General features: G+C 41.6%; 1 protein-coding gene across 3 annotated transcripts in view; it reads right to left on the bottom strand.

Annotated features, from left to right (window-relative positions):
• lclat1 (lysocardiolipin acyltransferase 1) overlaps window positions 1–18,824 on the bottom strand; it is a 55,249-nt gene that overhangs the window by 15,862 nt on the left and 20,563 nt on the right. For 2 of the 3 annotated variants that reach the window (XM_061896081.1, XM_061896080.1), the window contains exons 2-4: window positions 8,075–8,242; window positions 5,365–5,563; window positions 2,284–2,430 (exon numbers count right to left, since the gene is read on the bottom strand). In XM_061896081.1, coding sequence (XP_061752065.1) covers window positions 2,284–2,430; window positions 5,365–5,563; window positions 8,075–8,242 — 514 coding nt within the window. The remainder of the gene's footprint in view (window positions 1–2,283; window positions 2,431–5,364; window positions 5,564–8,074; window positions 8,243–18,824) is intronic. The other variant, XM_061896082.1, reaches the window with a different exon arrangement.

Below are 18,824 nucleotides of genomic sequence, written 5' to 3'. Positions count from 1 at the left end.
AAAATTATTTTCCTGTTATAACGCCTACCGCTAATTGATAGAAGATTGCTCGGATGAATGCGACCACAACGTTCCGACCGCAGTTGCATTTGATACATATCCGATTTATATCTACATACAAAAGCAGCCTAGGTCAGATTTGAAAAATTCGGAATTGCACTCGTCACATTGACAAAAAAATGAAAAAAAATCAGATACAGGTCACGTATTGCCAAAAAAAACGGAAATGACCTGTGGTGTGAGCATGTCCTTAAAAGTGACTTTGCACTGTGGAGGGACATTAGCCACAAGGACGTTACAGTACGTTGAGCACGAGTTTTTCGATTGTCGCGGTGATATTTGTGGGACACGGCTCGAATGTGTCATCAATATGCATTATCACGCTATAACGACAGTATTAAAAGTTCTATCATCAGCAAATTTCTATCATATTTATCGCGCAACCTTACCATATAATCATCTTTGTACTCTTTTCACCCAAATGTAGGAGCCTTGACTGCGTTCTACTGTACACTACAGTACTCAGCAGTAGCCTGTTGGGACCTGGTGGGCCCCTTCACTACTACGTGGAAATTCACATTTTGCTGATTTAGAACTGGGCTTACATGTGCTGAAATCACAGGCGCAAGTTCCATCCATCCATCTTTTTTCTACAGCTTGTCCTTTTCTGGGTCGCGGGTGGTGCTGAAGCCTATCTCAGCTGCTTTCGGGCGGTAGGTTGTTCTGCAAAAACGTGGTCGACTGGACAATTGCAGCTATGACCGTTCGCTGTGTTAGCATTTCGTGTTAACTTTGCGAGTCTTTCCACATCCCTCAAAAGGCTCACAATTGTTACGTGGAGCTGTGTTATTAATCTTCAACATGAAGCACATCTTGCATCTAGAGAGTTCATCTCCACTTATCATGGCCCCGCCAGCTTTTACTAGTTGATCGCAGTCTTTCTCGCGTCACGCTGTTGTCGTTTGACATTGTTCGTGTCAAAGATTCCCCAATGAGGAGATGTGTTATTGAGACAAAAGTCCAAGATGAAGTGCATTCAAAATTTGATTGTCGAAACGAAGATGGCGCTGATTTGCCGCCTGTAGAATGCCTGGTGGGTACCTTTATCGATCCCCATAACATAAAAACAGAAAAAAGGGCAAATATTGCCTAGTATGTAATACATATCAGACATACAGTGAATCCGGAAAGTATTCACAGTGCTTCACTTTATCCATATTTTCTTATGTTTCAGCCCTTTTCCAAAATGGAAAACATTATTTTGTTCTTAAATTTTTACAGACAATACACCATAATGACAATGTGAAAAAGTTTTTAGTTTTTTTTTTAAATGAAGCAAAAATCACATGTATATAAATATACAAAGCCTTTGCTCAATACTTTGTTGATGCACCTTTGGCAGCAATTACAGCCTCAAGTCTTTTTGAATACGATGCCACAAGCTTGGCACACCTATCTTTGGGCAGTTTCGCTCATTCCTCTTTTCTGTGCCCTCATATGAAACATCTCTCAACTGCATATGCCAGATATTGGTATTTTTTTATTTTTATTTTTTTTAAAGTAACGTGTTAATTGTCATGAAAAAAATGAGTTTTTTTTTGTTTTTTTTATTTTTTTTAAATAAAAATTAATAAAAAATTCTTCTGCGGCCCGGTACCAATCGGTCCACGGCCCGGTCCACTGAACTAAAGGACGACTACCTAAAACACATGGTACTCTCTGCAGTTTAGTACATAAACCGCCAGTATTTGAAGAGACACTAATATATTGTCAATAAATAATCAAAACTGAGCTTCAACGACAAAGTTCTTGGAAGAAACTGCATTCAGTGTACCTATGTTGGGCAAGAACCAACCCCCCAAAATGCCCCTTGTCTTGCTACCAAATAAGCCTGGAGATTTAAGAGGCTTACATGCTGTATGTGCACATAAATGTCATTGAACATGAAAAGACCCTAAAGCTACTGTTGAATTATGATGTAACTTCACCAGACCCTTGATGACCACATGATATGCACATAGACATTCACCTTCACCTCTTATGAAGCACTACGGGACTTTGCTCGGCTTAAAGAAGGGGGACATTTATGCGCTGGTGTCACCTGTCACATCAAGAGTCCTCTCGGTGAGATGAGAGTGTGGAGTCCAAGCATTTGGTTATGCATTATCGCTTACAAATTGTGTTTCCAGAGCGATGGCGGGGCAAAAAGGGCTCGGGCAGGTGAAAGGCCAGCACCGGGCGAGAGTGACAATGTGAAATGCGGGCGTGTTCTCTGCCTCTTACCGGTGAGGTCGGTGCCCTCGGGAAAGAGAAGCAGCTGCAGGGGCTCTCTGATGTCGCAGAAGTAGTCGAGCATGTTCTCCATGTGCTCCTTGTCCTTCTCCCAGCGCCGATGGATGAATACAAAGCAGGCCACCTGCATGGCCCAGCCTGGAACATGAAGGATTCAGTTTTACAAATGCGTACAATGACTTGCGTGCAAAGTTTCGTCTCCAAATCCCTTTTGCTTTTTTTATGGTGGGTTTTCAGTCCTCAAATTGATGATCAATGTGAGGGTGCGCTCTTATCACGCCGTTACTTTAGGACCGGCACGTACCTCTCTCTCTTTGCCCAGGAGAAATGGTAAAAATGGTTGTACTTGTATATCGCTTTTCTACCCCTTTTTAAGGAGCCCAAAGCGCCTTGACAGTATTTCCACATTCACCCATTCACACACTGATGGCGGGACCTGCCATGCAAGGCGCTAACCAGGGCCCATCAGGAGCAAGGGTGAAGTGTCTTGCTCAAGGACACAACGGACGTGACTAGGATGGTAGAAGGCGGGGATTGAACCAATAGCCCCTAAGATTGCTGGCACGGCCACTCTGCCGACTTCGCCACGCCGTCCCCAAGAGGAGAGCGAGGACGCACCTGCACAGTAACAGCAGGAGCAAGCGTGCTGTCACAAAGACAATGTCAGCGTTGTGACTTGGAGAAGTTAACGTTTTGAGTGGCGTGTAGTCAGATGTACACCACAAAGCGAGACACGCCCTCAAGACACTCACTGGGCAATAGGCTGTTGTCAGGGCGTCACGTGGAGTCAGTCAAAAGGACGGTGCACGTTCAGATGACGCCATATAAGTGTGGCCTGCGGAGGTCACATGACCAGTGGACCAGACCAAGTGGTCTTAATGTGGACTTATTATTTATTCATGGAGTTGGTGAATATTAAGTTTCATCTGACGATGAAATGGATACATAGACGTACCGTATTTCCTTGAATTGCCGCCGGGGCGCTAATTAATTTAAAACCTCTCCTTACTCCTGCGCTTACCAAAGGCATGCAGTAAAAATTTGCGTGTGATGTAAGGATACCATCATGAAAAGCACATTTAATTAAAAAAAAGATATTATGGTCTTACCTTTACTTATAAATATAGTCCAGGCCAGCTCCTTCTGATCAAAAACATCGATAACTTGTTTATGGAAGTCTTCCTTATCTTTCTTCAGTTTTAAAAGTCTGTCTCGATGGAGATCTTCCTTTATTACCTCCTCCAGCACATATCACGTCACTCATTTCACTTCTTCTGCAGCAGAGGAGTCGCAAGAAGGATCACTAGCACCCTCTACCACCAGGAGGTGGGAGTCATTTAATGACTCATGTTTGACAGACGCAGCTACGGTATTGTGACGGTCTCAAGCAGTCGTCTTGCGGGTTCCCAGGACCACCAAGGAAGGACATGGCTTGAGCAGTTTGACTGTTTATTTTTCAATAAAACCTCAGTCCAGGTCGCTCTTCCGCTCTTCCTCTCCGCCATCTTGGGCCGGGCTCCAGCGTGCCCTGCCTGTCTGTCGGACCGTCGGCTCCACAGGTATATTAATAAAACATAGCTGCTTACTGTTCTTTTTAGCATACCGGTATTCAATAGTTTGGAACTTAAATCCTACTGAATAGCTCTTAATCTTCTTCCCTTTATACGATTTCAAATTACCGGTACTGAAATCAGCCTCCTCCAATATGAAAATGATGACTGGGGAAGTGTCACTCGTGACATCACGAGTTTGACCCGGCGGTAATACTAAGCATGCGCTAATTATTTTGCGAAGCGAGTTTGACCCGGCAGTAATTCAAGGCAGGCGCATACTATATGCCCGGCAGCAATTCAAGGAAATACGGTATATTGGATCATGTTTAGCATGAAATATTGTCAATTATTATCTATATATGTACATTAGGGTACGAGATTGTTTTTTCACCCTTTTTCCCTGTCAGTGGGAGAAAGGGGCGGGGCGTGGAGTGTTAGTAGGTAAGCAGGTTAGTTGTGGAAAGTTGGAGAATAGTGCAAACGGTGATTGGGTATTGTTGAGCAGTAGATGATTTTTTGCCATTCCTTCATTTTGTAAATACTTAAATTTTTTTAGTATTTACTTTTAATTTTCACCAATTTTTGGACTGTATATATTTTTGCGCACTGTGCACTGGTGACCTGCAGTTGGTCCAATAAACATCCCCGACTCTACTAAAGGACTAAACGGTCTAGCTCTATCCTATCTTGCTGATTGTTTTGTAGCATATGTCCCGACCAGAAATCTGCATTCGAAGAACTCCAGCTTATTCGTGATTACCAGGGCCAAAAAAAAAGTATGCAGGCTTTAAAAGCGTTTTCGTTTCGGGCTCCAGTACTCTTGAATGCCCTCCCGGTAACAGTTAGACATGCTGCCTCAGCATTTAAGTCCCCATCTTAAAACTAATTTGTAAATTCTTGCCTTTAAATAGACAACTTTTTAGACTAGTTTATCTGCTGTCTCATTTCTGCTCTACCCCCTTTCTCCTCAGGTGACCACGGATTAGCCTCCACTGAGAAAGAGCTAGCTGTTCAAAGTCGGGACCTGGGGTGATCCACTCCTCTGTGCATCTGCTGACTTGTCTACATGCAATAAAATTCCCTGCTGGCCCCATTATGGACTGGACTCTCACAATATTAACTGTATCCACTCGGCATCCATTGCATCGGTCACCCAAGGGGGGGGTGTCTAATCTGCGGTCCCTTCCAGGGTTTCACGTTGTTCCCGTTGGGTTGACTTTTTTGAGCCTAGGATGTCATTGTGGCTTGTGCAGCACTTTCAGACATTTGTGATTAAGGGCTATATAAGTACACTTTTATTTATTGATGGTAGGAAAAAATACTTTATACCATTTCTGACATTTCCCGTAAGTTACCCATACCTTTTTGAGTTATGTTGACTGGTAACTATCTGACTGACTGACAAAAAAAACTCCGCCAAATACATACCCTCCCGGCAGATTAACTTGCAAAAATGTTGAAATCGAAGACAACGTATAACCCTGGCTTCCCTTTTTGGATAGAATTAAAGTCCCCTTACCAAAGCCAGGCACAGCCTTGAGCGCAGCCTTGAGGCAGATCTTCTCCAGGCGTAGGTAGCTGTACCTCAGCAGACAGCACCAAAGGAACATCCAGTCCAGGCGCGTGCGGTGGTTCATGATGATGACGCTACGTTCGCCGGGGACAAACGCGTCGCCCGTGATCACCACCTTCACCCCAAACACCAGCTCCAGCAAGGACTGCAGAGGGGAGGATAGGAGAGATGGTGTACAATAGCATAAGGAATGGGTTAGGGGTGTAACGGTACACAAACATTTCGGTTTGGTACGTACCTCGGTTTAGAGGTCACGGTTGGGTTCATTTTCGGTACAGTAAGAAAATACATTTTTTTTGGTTATTTATTTGCCAAATTTGTAAACAATGGCATAACATACATATACACACAGGTTCCATTGCCAGGGTTAATGTGGTCAACATATATAAAATAAAAACTAAATAAGAAAAGGCTCAGAATGGTTTGTTAACAAAACCTTTCTACATATAAAGTGCTTTTTTTGATTGATTGATTGAGACTTTTATTAGTAGATTGCACAGTACAATACATATTCCGTACAATTAACCACTAAATGGTAACACCCCAATAAGTTTTTCAACTTAAGTCGGGTTCCACGTTAATCAACATTAAACTGCCTCCAGTTGTTGCTTAGATGAAATAAAATAAAACAACTTTTCTTCTACATATAAAAAGTGCAACATTAAACAGTTTCCAAGTCAACTCAGCCTCGGATTAACTTGTCTTTCCCCCCAGCCTGGCTAACTTGGTAGTAAGAGGAGATATGGGCTTATTGTTCTTCCACCATAGAAGTGGGTCAAAATTTAGTTTTAATGCAATACAGCAACCCCCGCAATCCCGAACGGGACAAGCGGTAGAAAATGGATGGATGGATGGTCTTAAATGTGCTGCGATAAAAACATTTGTTATTGCTTTAGCCCTGCCTGGCTGGCCGAGGAGAGGCTGCTTGAATGCGGTGTTTGCAACACGCTCCTCTTTCTCTTCCTTAAAAGCCTACTGAAATGAGATTTTCTTATTTAAACGGGGATAGCAGGTCCATTCTATGTATCATACTTGATCATTTCGCGATCTTGCCATATTTTTGCTGAAAGGATTTAGTAGAGAACATTGACGATAAAGTTTGCAACTTTTGGTCGCTAACAGAAAAGCCCTGCCAGACGATGACGTCACCCGTTGATGGCTCCTCACATCCTCACATTGTTTTTAATGGGAGCCTCCAACAAATAGAGCTATTCGGACCGAGAAAATGACAATTTCCCCATTAATTTGAGCGAGGATGAAAGATTCGTGTTTGAGGATATTGATAGCGACGGACTAGAAAAAAAAAAAAAATCAAGTTAAAAAAAAAAAACGTGATTGCATTGGGACGGATTCAGATGTTTTTAGACACATTTACTAGGATAATTCTGGGAAATCCCTTATCTTTCTATTGTGTTGCTAGTGTTTTGGTGGGTCTAATAGTACCTGATAGTCAGGAGGGTGTATCCACGGGTGTCTTGAGGCCAGTGTCTGATGGAACTCGACAGCAGCTGTACGGACGGCACAAGCTCGTCTGATCTCCGGTAAGTGGCGACTTTTTACCACAATTTTCTCACCAAAAACTGCTGGTTGACATTTGGTCGGGATCCATGTTCGCTTGACCGCTCTGATCCATAGTAAAGTTTCACCTCCGGGAATTTTAAACAAGGAATCAACGTGTGTTTGTGTGGCTAAAGGCTAAAGCTTCCCAACTCCATCTTTCTACTTTGAATTCTCCATTATTAATTGAACAAATTGCAAAAGATTCAGCAACACAGATGTACAAAATACTGTGTAATTATGCGGTTAAAGCAGACGACTTTTGGCTGTGTGTGTGCGCAGCGCTAATATTTCCTAACAGTCCGTAACGTCACGCGTACACGTCAGCATTCCGTGACGTTTCCAACAGGACACTTTGCGGGAAAATTAAAATTGTAATTTAGTAAACTAAACTGGCCGTATTGGCATGTGTTGCAATGTTAAGATTTCTTCATTGATATATAAACTATCAGACTGTGTGGTCGGTAGTAGTGGGTTTCAGTAGGATTTAAAGCGAGCTTGCCTTGGGGGTGGTGCCGCTTCAAAGGGGTTAGCATGTTTGACGTGTTGGCAGAAGCGTACCCTACTGCTGCTGAACAATGTCGGCAAACCTCCTTCCTCCATTGTTGTATCGTAACCGGGAAGCCGAAGTGTTCCAAAAGGGCAGATGTTAACGAGGCAGTAGGGTCTTCCAGCTCTGGCTTTTGCATGTTGTACTAGCCTGGTCGCTGCTAGCATGCTGTGTGTTGTGCCTGGCTCTGCATTGTTTACACAACGTGCGGTGCGCTACCTAATATGTCCATGTGGAAACTCGATCGGTACATATCCGAACCGAACCGAAACCCCCGTACCGAAACGGTTCAATACAAATACACGTACCGTTACACCCCTAGAATTGGGCCATAATGATAGACTTGCTAAGATATGCTAAATATATGTAATATCCTATTTTCGCTCATTTGCAACCAACTGACAAAGCAGTGATATTATTGCTAACTGATATGATCGTATTCTTCATCTTCTCATCCCACATTTCAATAACTGTTAGTGTCAAACTTGGAAAAAAATGCAGGAGACCAGACCAAGGACACACATAAATAAGTCGAGCAGATGTATTTACCACAGGTAGGGTGAACCAGGTAGCGACGATGCGATCGGTGATCCAGCGGTACCAGGCGGGGGACAGCAGCATGAGGGGCAAAAACGGACCCAGCATGAAAACACTGCCGAAGAAACTGGCCAAAAACAGGGTCAGCAAAAAGTACAGGCCCCGCACCGACACAGACATCTGTCAAGACAGAAAGAGCAATGGCATTAAATTACCAAGAGGGGAAAAGTCAAAACTAAATTAAATACAGACTAAGTAGTTCTTTCTCATGCTTTACCAAACACATGAAAGATTACGGACGCTCGTCAACGCTGAAGCCGTTTCTTCCGATGTACTGTGTTTTCCCACAAACAGTGGAAAATCCAGTGCAGACATTCCTCGGGAGGAATGTAAATAGAGGGACCCTTCTGACTGTGGGTAAGTAATTTTGGCTACATTGTCACTCGAGTGGCTTTAAATTCCTGAAATGTACTGTAGCATATTCGTAGCACACTTTTGACAGCTTTTCTCTGAATGCTGTCAGAAGATGTGCTGTTGGTGGTATTAGTGGTCGCCAAATTGAGCGATTCACCGGTGGTAAAGAAATAGTTAGTTTTATTGGGATACGGGGCTGTCTCTCGGTTCAGTTTTTTTGCGAGCAAAAATTTGAGTTGTTGCAGTGAACCCCTTCCTTAAAGGGGAACATTATCACCAGACCTATGTAAGCGTCTATATGTACCTTGATGGTGCAGAAAAAAAGACCATCAATTTTTTTAACCGATTTCCGAACTCTAAATGGGTGAATTTTGGCGAATTAAACGCCTTTCTGTTTATCGCTCTGGAGGCGATGACGTCAGAATGTGACGTCGCCGAGGTAACACAGCCACCATTTTCATTTTCAACACATTACAAACACCGGGTCTCAGCTCTGTTATTTTCCGTTTTTTTGACTATTTTTTGGAACCTTGGAGATATCATGCCTCGACGGTGTGTAGTCGGAGGGTGTAACAACACTAACAAGGAGGGATTCAAGTTGCACCACTGGCCCGAAGATGCGAAAGTGTCTGCCGCCAGACCCCTGTTGAATGTACCAAAGTGTCTCCACATTTTACCGGCGATGCTAAGGCAGACATGGCACAGAGATGTATGGATAACCTGCAAATGCATTTGCAACGATAGTCAACGAAATCACAAAGGTGAGTTTTGTTGATGTTGACTGCCAGCTAATCGATGCTAACATGCTACGCTAATTGATGCTAATATGCTATTTACCAGCGGTGCTAGAGCAGACATGGAACAGAGATGTATGGATAACCTGTAGATGCATTTGCAACTATATTACGTTTCCTTCCACCCACATTTAATGCGAAAAAAACACTTACCAATCGACGGATTTAAGTTGCTCCAGTGTCAAACGATGCGAAAGGCGATGCTAACACAGCTATCCGGCCATGCTATGGCTATGAATAGCGTCAATAGCTATTCGCTCAATAGCTTCAGTTTCTTCTTCAATATTTTCATACTCCAACCATCTGTTTCAATACATGAGTAATCTGTTGAATCGCTTAAGTCGCTGAAATCCGAGTTTGAATCCAAGCTAATGTCACTATATCTTGCTGTGGTATTCCCATTGTTTGTTTACATTGGCAGCACTGTATGACGTCACAGGGAAATGGCCAGTGTCTTCGCAGAGAGCCGAAAATAAGGCACTTTAAAGCTTTATTTAGGGATATTCCGAGACCGGTAAAATTTTGAAAAAAACTTCAAAAAATACAACAAGCCACTGGTAACTGATTTTTATTGTTTTTAACCCTTTTGAAATTGTGATAATGTTCCCCTTTAAGTGCCGACCTAAACATTTGGTCTTACTCAGGAGCGTTATCTTTTGGCTAGATATTAACATAACTTAGTTGGGAAGAAATAAAGTGAGTTCGAAGGATAGTGCTGACAAGAAGAGGCGAATGATATTCGATGAATTGAATAAAAAATTAAAAACATGACAGAGCGTGCGACTGACTTGACAAAGCTGTTGGAATGTAGCACCATACTGAAGCAGCATGAGTTGATAACACCAGCCAAGGAAGATAAAATATCTTATACCTTTATAGATAAAGAAGAAGTCTGCTCTTCAAAGTAAGGGTATGTCCCTACAGAACCCTTTTTTGTATTAGGGTCAAAAAATGAATGTGTCTCATCAGTGTCCTATTGACAGTAAGTCACATCCAGGGGGAAAAGTTTCCTGGGTGAGAATGATGTAATACAGTGCCTCGCCATGATTGGGGCTGTAAACAAACAAAGCCACTGGAACCACCAAAACTATAGAAGAATTAACAGCGTACATGCATAAAGTTTCGATTCTCAACAAAAAGTGACGATAGAAGATGCACGCAAATAAAGTGACGCTTTTGTTTGGACAGACGACGAGATGCAATTCTGTGCGTCACACTTTAATACAAAACCTAAATATTGGAGAGAATATTGACTGGGAGTCCTCAAATTTTGATGATTGTTGCTTACGGTTTATGAAAACCTTGAATTGAAAATCTCAGAAAAAGACAGGTTTCAAAAAGTGTAAGCCGAGAACATCAAAATCATAATAAAGGCTTGAAAACCTGACTTTGCATGTAATGAGTTAATATCACATATTAGTTTCACATTTGAAGTTAATGGCTGATACGAATGGACTTTTACACAATATTCAAATTTTCGGAGCTTTACCTGTAAAATATAATGACAGAGATTATATGATGGGAGGAAAACTTGCAACTTTTCTCTGACTACAATTAAACATTGCCTTACCAAAAATCAGGAGTGTCTCCTGTAACAAATAGACCACAAAATTTGTTGATGCTCGGTGACCTTCGTCTAGTGCAGGGTTCGGCAACCCAAAAGGTTAAAAGAGCCATATTGGACCAAAAATACAAAAATAAATCTGTCTGGAGCCGCAAAAAATTAAAAGCCATATTACATACAGATAGTGTCATGAGATATAAATTGAATTATGGGGACTTAAATGAAACTAAATAAGCTCAAATATAGCTACAAATGAGGCATAATGATGCAATATGTACATATAGCTAGCCTAAATAGCATGTTAGCATCGATTAGCTTGCAGTCATGCAGTGACCAAATATGTCTGATTGGCACACTCCACCTAAGTCAATAACATCAACAAAACTCACCTTTGTGCATTCATGCGCAACGTTATACATTTGGTGGACAAAATGAGACAGAAAAAGAAGTGGCATAGATCACGTCTTAGAAAGTCGGAGAAAGTTATGCATGTAAACAAACTAGGGTGAGTTCGACGACCGCCAAAATCAGTAGGCCAAAACGGCGCTCACCAAATACTCGAATCAGTGAAGCATGTTTAATACAAACTGTGTGTTTTATAGCAATTAGGGAGGTTTGTGTCATGTTTGTCCTACAGAAACCAAATCAAAACAACAAAATATATTTCCATTTTTCATATATTTTTGAAAAAGCTCCAGAGAGCCACTAGGGCGACGCTAAAAAAGCGGCTCCAGAGCCGCGGGTTGCCGACCTCTGGTCTAGTGGCATACTTGAACAGGAGCGGGAACTGCCCTACTCGGAGCCAATCAGAATCGGTTTGTCGTCATGCTCATCTAAATAAGAAGGCATTCATTTCAATTTTACAAATAATAGCGCTAACATGACAGGAGGTGAGTTAATAAATGTTGTATTAGGTTGTGAGTTCAAACAAAGACTATAAAAATGGGACCCATTACCTCCCTGCTTGGCACTCAGCATTAAGGATTGGAATTGGGGGTTAAATCACCAAAAATGAATCCCGGGCGTGGCCACTGCTGCTGCCCACTACTCCCCTCACCTCCAAGGGGGTGAACAAGGGGATGGGTCAAATGCAGAGGACAAATTTCACCAACCTAGTGTGTGTGACTATCATTGGTACTTTAACTTTAAATTCAGATGATGTGCTAGCGTTAATGTTGCCTGGGATGAGATCGGAGCGGTTCAAAAACGTGACTTTCATTTATTCCTCGTTATGTGTTCAAATGTTTCAACATATTCCTTGTATGTCCTCCTCTTGATGAACTAGCAGCCTTATAATTTTTACAAGTAGGGCCGTTGCAATGTTTTCTTGTGAAATGTCTAGACCTGGCATGGCCAATTTGAGATCTGATGTCACTACACAGTATGCACGTTGCGTGATGACGTCATCCCCACCCAAAAGAATCGATAAGAGAAACGGTTGACAAAATGGTAAGCGACTCCAACGAATCGATAGATACACCGGGAACCGTTTCTGAACAAGAACCGGTTTTCGATTCCTTTCAATAATTATCAAATAGAGCTTTTCTCTTTGAGGAGTTCAAGTATAAGAGGGCCTCAGTGAGGTCAAAGGCTGGAATAGAATTTAGAATGGATGTGAAGCTACTTGTTAAGTGAGTCATAGCTGACAGGCTTAAAGGGGAAAATTATCACAATTTCAAAAGGGTTGAAAACAATAAAAATCAGTTCCCAGTGGCTTGTTGTATTTTTTGAAGTTTTTTTCAAAATTTTACCGGTCTCAGAATATCCCTAAATAAAGCTTTAAAGTGCCTTATTTTCGGCTCTCTGCGAAGACACTGGCCATTTCCCTGTGACGTCACACAGTGCTGCCAATGTAAACAATGGGAATAGCACAGCAAGATATAGCAACATTAGCTCGGATTCAAACTCGGATTTCAGCGGCTTAAGCGATTCAACAGATTACGCATGTATTGAAACAGATGGTTGGAGTATGAAAATGTTGAAAAAGAAACTGAAGCTATTGAGCGAATAGCTATTGACGCTATTCATAGCCATAGCATGGCCGAATAGCTGCGTTAGCATCGCCGGTAAAATGTGCGGACCAAACAATCAGGACTTTCGCATCACGTGACACTGGAGCAACTTAAATCCTTCGATTGGTAAGTGTATTTTTCGCATTAAATGTGGGTGTAAGGAAACGTAATATAGTTGCAAGTGCATCTAAAGGTTATCCATACATCTCTGTTCCATGTCTGCTTTAGCACCGCCGGTAAATAGCATGTTAGCATCGATTAGCGTAGCATGTTAGCATCGATTAGCTGGCAGTCAACATCAACAAATCTCACCATTGTGATTTCGTTGACTATCGTTGCAAATGCATCTGCAGGTTATCCATACATCTCTGTGCCATGTCTGCCTTAGCATCGCCGGTAAAATGTGGAGACACTCTGGCACATTCAATGGGGGTCTGGCGGCAGACACTTTCGCATCTTCGGGCCAGTGGTGCAACTTGAATCCCTCCCTGTTAGTGTTGTTACACCCTCCGACAACACACCGTTGAGGCATGATGTCTCCAAGGTTCCAAAAAATAGTCAAAAAATAACAGAGCTCAGACCCGGTGTTTGTAATGTGTTGAAAATGAAAATGGTGGGTGTGTCACCTCGGCGACGTCACATTCTGACATCATCGCCTCCACCGCTATAAACAGAAAGGTGTTTAATTCGCCAAAATTCACCCATTTAGAGTACGGAAATCGGTTAAAAAAATAGATGGTCTTTTTTCTGCACCATCAAGGTATATATTGACGCTTACATAGGTCTGGTGATAATGTTCCCCTTTAAAGGCCCTGACCCTGAGTGGAAAAAAGATATGGGGAAAGTGAAGCAATAAATCACAGATGTCTAAGAGTAACAATGCAATGACTGTAGGGCTGGGCGATATAGCGATATACTCACTATATTGCGGGTTTGAAAATGACTACATCGTGATATTCAAGTATACGTTCTCACGCAGTTGCTTTTAGCTGCGGGCATTACACTACATGCGTTTCCCACTCTCGTCTCTCCCAAGGAGAGACATAAACAAGCGCACCTTCTTACACACGTCACGTGTGCGGCGTCGCACGCTCCCACGTAGCAGAGAGGTAGCGACATGATAACGATAGCTGTGATGCTAGCGGCGAAGTGCGAGTGGTAATACGAGAGAGAGAAGGTGCGAATCTGATAACAAATGAAGGAAGAATAATTACCAAGAAAAACAGCACAGGATCCATCGTCCGGCGGTGGTTTGGCTTCAAGCGGGAATATGTTCAACATTTATGTGGCAAAAGCGTTGCTACAAAAAGTAGCAGCACTGCTATTGTAGCATCATTTGAAAAGTCACTCGCTAGAGAATAAAGAGAGCTTGAAACTCCGCATGTCAACATCTCCGTTGAGTGCCACACCAACAAAATGCAGAAGCAACAATTTCCAGATCAACACCGTATAAAAAAACAATCAACAACAGGAGATAACGTCTGCAGAGACCTACCACATAGCGAAGGACATTCACTATTTGATATAAAAATAATAATAATAATAATGATGGATTAGATTTATATCGCGCTTTTCTATTTTTAGATACTCAAAGCGCTCACAGAGAAGTGGGAACCCATCATTCATTCACACCTGGTGGTGGTAAGCTACATTTGTAGCCACAGCTGCCCTGGGGTAGACTGACGGAAGCGTGGCTGCCAGTTTGCGCTTACGGCCCCTCCGACCACCACCAATCATTCATTCATCATTCATTCACCAGTGTGAGCGGCACCGGGGGCAAAGGGTGAAGTGTCCTGCCCAAGGACACAACGGCAGCAATTTGGATGTCAATAGGTGGGAAGCGAACCTGCAACCTTCAGGTTTCTGGCACGGCCGCTCTACCCACTACGCCATGCCGCCCCTGTTATGCAGCTCATTTATAGTTGTCACACAAAAATATATTGTGACATCATGCACAAAAGTGCACTTTATCTGTTTTAAACTATTGTAGTGGCGTTCTGTACAAAAAGTGCACTTCACTTTAGTGTTTTTTTGATATGTCACCATAGTGACATCATGCACAAAAGTGCACTCAATAGCTTGTTTTAAAATGTCTCTGACAATCTTGCACTTTCTGTTTTGAAAATGACATGAATGTTTGTGCCACTGCTTAATAACTATTTAATTAATACAGTTTTGCTAAATTGACTAAGTTGTGATTTCCCTCTCTGTATGAAAGTTTAAAATGAGCATATATTAATGCAGTTTGAACAGGAATGTTTTAATGTAGACACATAGAATCATCATAGTGCTGTGATTATATGCATCAAGTGTTAATTCAAGGCTAAGGCAAAATATCGAGATGTACATTGTGTATCGTGACATGGCCCAAAAATATTGAGAAATTAAAAAAAAGCCATATCGCCCAGCCCGAAATGACTGCTTTATCAAACTCTTCCTAACATTAAGCTTAAATTATGTTGTTTTTTTCACCAACAGCAGACTTTCGTAAAATCCCTACCTGCCTCAAAATATCTGGAGAATTAATCAAATTACCAGACTGCATTGTTTCTGTGAACTCACTGTCTCATACCAGGTATTTTTGCCACTTGCTTCACAGTAGCTGCCACATATCAGACATACATACCGGAATGGCCATTAGATCCCTTGGGGAAGTGAGCTGAGCCCGTTGGCCTTCTGAAATTCAAAACTGAGAAACAGGACCTGCGATTGTCCGTTATGTAATGGCTCATTTGTGCATGTCAATGACGGTCAAGCCCTTGGCATTTTATGGGCATTCTACACTTGAACAGCACGCGGGCCCACCCTTTAGAAGAAAGAACATTGTCTGAATTTTTTGTTTGGACGGTTATTATAGTAATCAGTGCATGCTTCCCAACAATACCAGAAAAATGTCCAATTATCCAGCCAAACCCGAAAGCAACGCCAAGCAGTGACACAGATCATACATACCATAAATATTTCCGCATAGTCTCCTATAGTCGCTGGGTGCGTGGACCGCAAACACACGTAAGGGTCTGTAATTAGGGTAAAAAACATAGCGGCTAACATTTCTGGCAACAATGATGTCGGATGGGTATTTGTTTTCAACCGCTCTTCAAATATTTTCTGCTTCTGATTAAATGTGATGCCAAAACGAAACAGGGGGATGATAACCACACATGAACATCATCGTCAAAAGTTGTACCACTGATTATTTCATTTACGTCACACTTTTTGCACATTTGGCAGTGATTGCACGAGAGATGTCCTGATCTCGATTATGGGATCTGATCAGAGGCCGATATTTGCTTTTTTTAAAGGGGAACATTATCACAAAACCTATGCAAGCGTCAATACATACCTTGATGTTGCAGAAAAAAGACCATGTATTTTTTTAACCGATTTCCAAACTCTAAATGGGTGAATTTGGGCAAATTAAACGCCTTTCTGTTTATCGCTCTTTTAGCGATGACGCCAGAAACGTGACGTCACCGAGGTAACACACCCACCATATTCCTTTTCAACACATTACAAACACCGGGTCTCAGCTCTGTTATTTTCCGTTTTTTCGACTATTTTTTGGAATCTTGGAGACATCATGCCTCGTCGGTGTGTTGTCGGAGGGTATAAAAACACTAACAGGGAGGGATTCAAGTTGCACCACTGGCAAGAAATCTGCCGCCAGACCCCCATTGAATGTACCAAAGTGTCTTCACATTTGACCGGCGATGCTAAGGCAGGTATGGCACAGAGATGTATGGATAACCTGCGGATGCATTTGCAACGATTAAGTCAACGAAATCACAAAGGTGAGTTTTGTTGATGTTGTTGACTTATGTGCTAATCAGACATATTTGGTCACGGCATGACTGCAAGCTAATCGATGCTAACATGCTACGCTAATCAATGCTAACATGCTATTTACGCTACCTGTATGTACATTTGAAACTAGATACCCACATTTAATGCGAAACAAACACTTACCAATCGACGGATTTAAGTTGCTCCAGTGTCACAAGATGCGAAAGTCCTGATCGTTTGGTCCGCACATTTTACCGGCGATGCTAATAAGGCTGCCATGCTATGGGCCACTTCATTAGGTACACCCAGGCTATGGCCGAATAGCGTCAATAGCTATTCGCTCAATAGCTTCAATTTCTTCTTCAATTTCGTTTTCGCTATCTGCCTCCATACTCCGACCATCTGTTTCAATACATGCGTAATCTGTTGAATCGCTTAAGCCGCTGAAATCCGAGTCTGAATCCGAGCTAATGTCGCTATATCTTGCTGTGGTAACCGCCATGTTGTTTGTCTTGGCAGCCCTGTATGACGTCACAAGGAAACGGATAGTGGTTTCGAATATAGCGAAAATAAGGCACTTTAAAGCTTTATTTAGGGATATTCCGGGACCGGTAAAATTTAAAAAAAAATTTCAAAAAATACAACAAGCCACTGGGAACTGATTTTTATTGTTTTTAACCCTTTTGAAATTGTGATAATGTTCCCCTTTAACTGATCAGCAATTGGCAGATGAGCTGCTGAGCCCCGTTGTTCTAGAGTGCAGCTGTGCCCTAGTGTTTGCATGGTTAAATATTGTACTCCCATGAAAGATTCCTTCAAAAGGGTGGGGCGGTTCATCCATCCATCCATTTCTACCGCTTATTCCCTTTGGGGTCGCTGGTGCCTACCTCAGCTACAATCGGGCAGAAGGCGGGGTACACCCTGGACAAGTCGCCACCTCATCGCAGGGCCAACACAGATAGACAGACAACATTCACACTCACATTCACACACTAGGGCCAATTTAGTGTTGCCAATCAACCTATCCCCAGGTGCATGTCTTTGGAAGTGGGAGGAAGCCGGAGTACGCATTCACGGGGAGGACATGCAAACTCCACACAGAAAGATCCCAAGCCCGGGATTCAACCCAGGACTACTCAGGACCTTTGTATTGTGAGGCAGACGCACTAACCCCTCTTCCACCGTGAAGCCCGGGTGGGGCTGTCATAGAATACAATTCCATGTTCAATGGAAAGTAGGGTTGATCAATCCAGATGTCGATACTATCAAGACTAAATATGAGAATCTTTGGCCACTTCACGATTTGATTACAATTCTTGGGGTGACGATTTGACTTAAACATTTCTCGATTCAACACGATTCTCGTAATATATTATTTGGTACATAAATTATACTAAAAACTTTTAAAAGCAGATTACATTATACAAATACTTCGCTTAGCTGCTGAAGTACAACTTATAGACGGAGTAGCATTTGCCTAGAAAACTTATTTTCAAAAATATATTAAAACGTTATTTATGAAATTCACATAATGATAATTAAACTAATAAAGAAAATAGAGCAACGCCAACCCAATCCCAGTTTTACAATACAAGTAATACAAGTAAATCCAAAAATGTATTTTTAAAAAAATATATACAATACTGTGCAAAAAAAAAAAATTGGATTTTTTTTAAATTGATCGAATTCAAATCTAAATAAAAATCGCGATTTCGATTTAAATCGATTTTTTGAGCACCCCGTAATTAATACCTGCTATTAGCAGTATATAAACCATACCAAAGTCATTAAAGAATATATATATTTTTTTTTTTTTCATGTTATTATTACACTTTTTTTTTCATGTTATTATTACACAATATATATATATATATTTTTTTCTTATTATTATTACACCAAAAATTTTTAGTCGTTTTTGTTATTGTTTGCAAACTCGGAGTATAAATGTCTGCATAAAGAAAGGCTTTGTAGGACAAAACCCAAATGATCTAAATGGGAGCCAATAGTGTATGTTTTTGTTTAGTAATTGTGCACAAGCCACTTTATTTTATCTTTAAAAAAATTATGTAAAATTCAAAAGCACACATTTTAAACATGATCTGATTCAAATCACTACAAGCAATTTCTGAATTCCATAAGATGTCAAATTCAATAGCACACATTTTAAACATGATCGGATTCAAAACAATACAAAC

This window comes from Nerophis ophidion, linkage group LG03 (genome assembly GCF_033978795.1).
Source record: "Nerophis ophidion isolate RoL-2023_Sa linkage group LG03, RoL_Noph_v1.0, whole genome shotgun sequence".
Classification (NCBI taxonomy): domain Eukaryota; kingdom Metazoa; phylum Chordata; class Actinopteri; order Syngnathiformes; family Syngnathidae; genus Nerophis; species Nerophis ophidion.
Note: the sequence above shows the minus strand (reverse complement) of the source record. Positions and strands in the feature narration are given on the sequence as shown.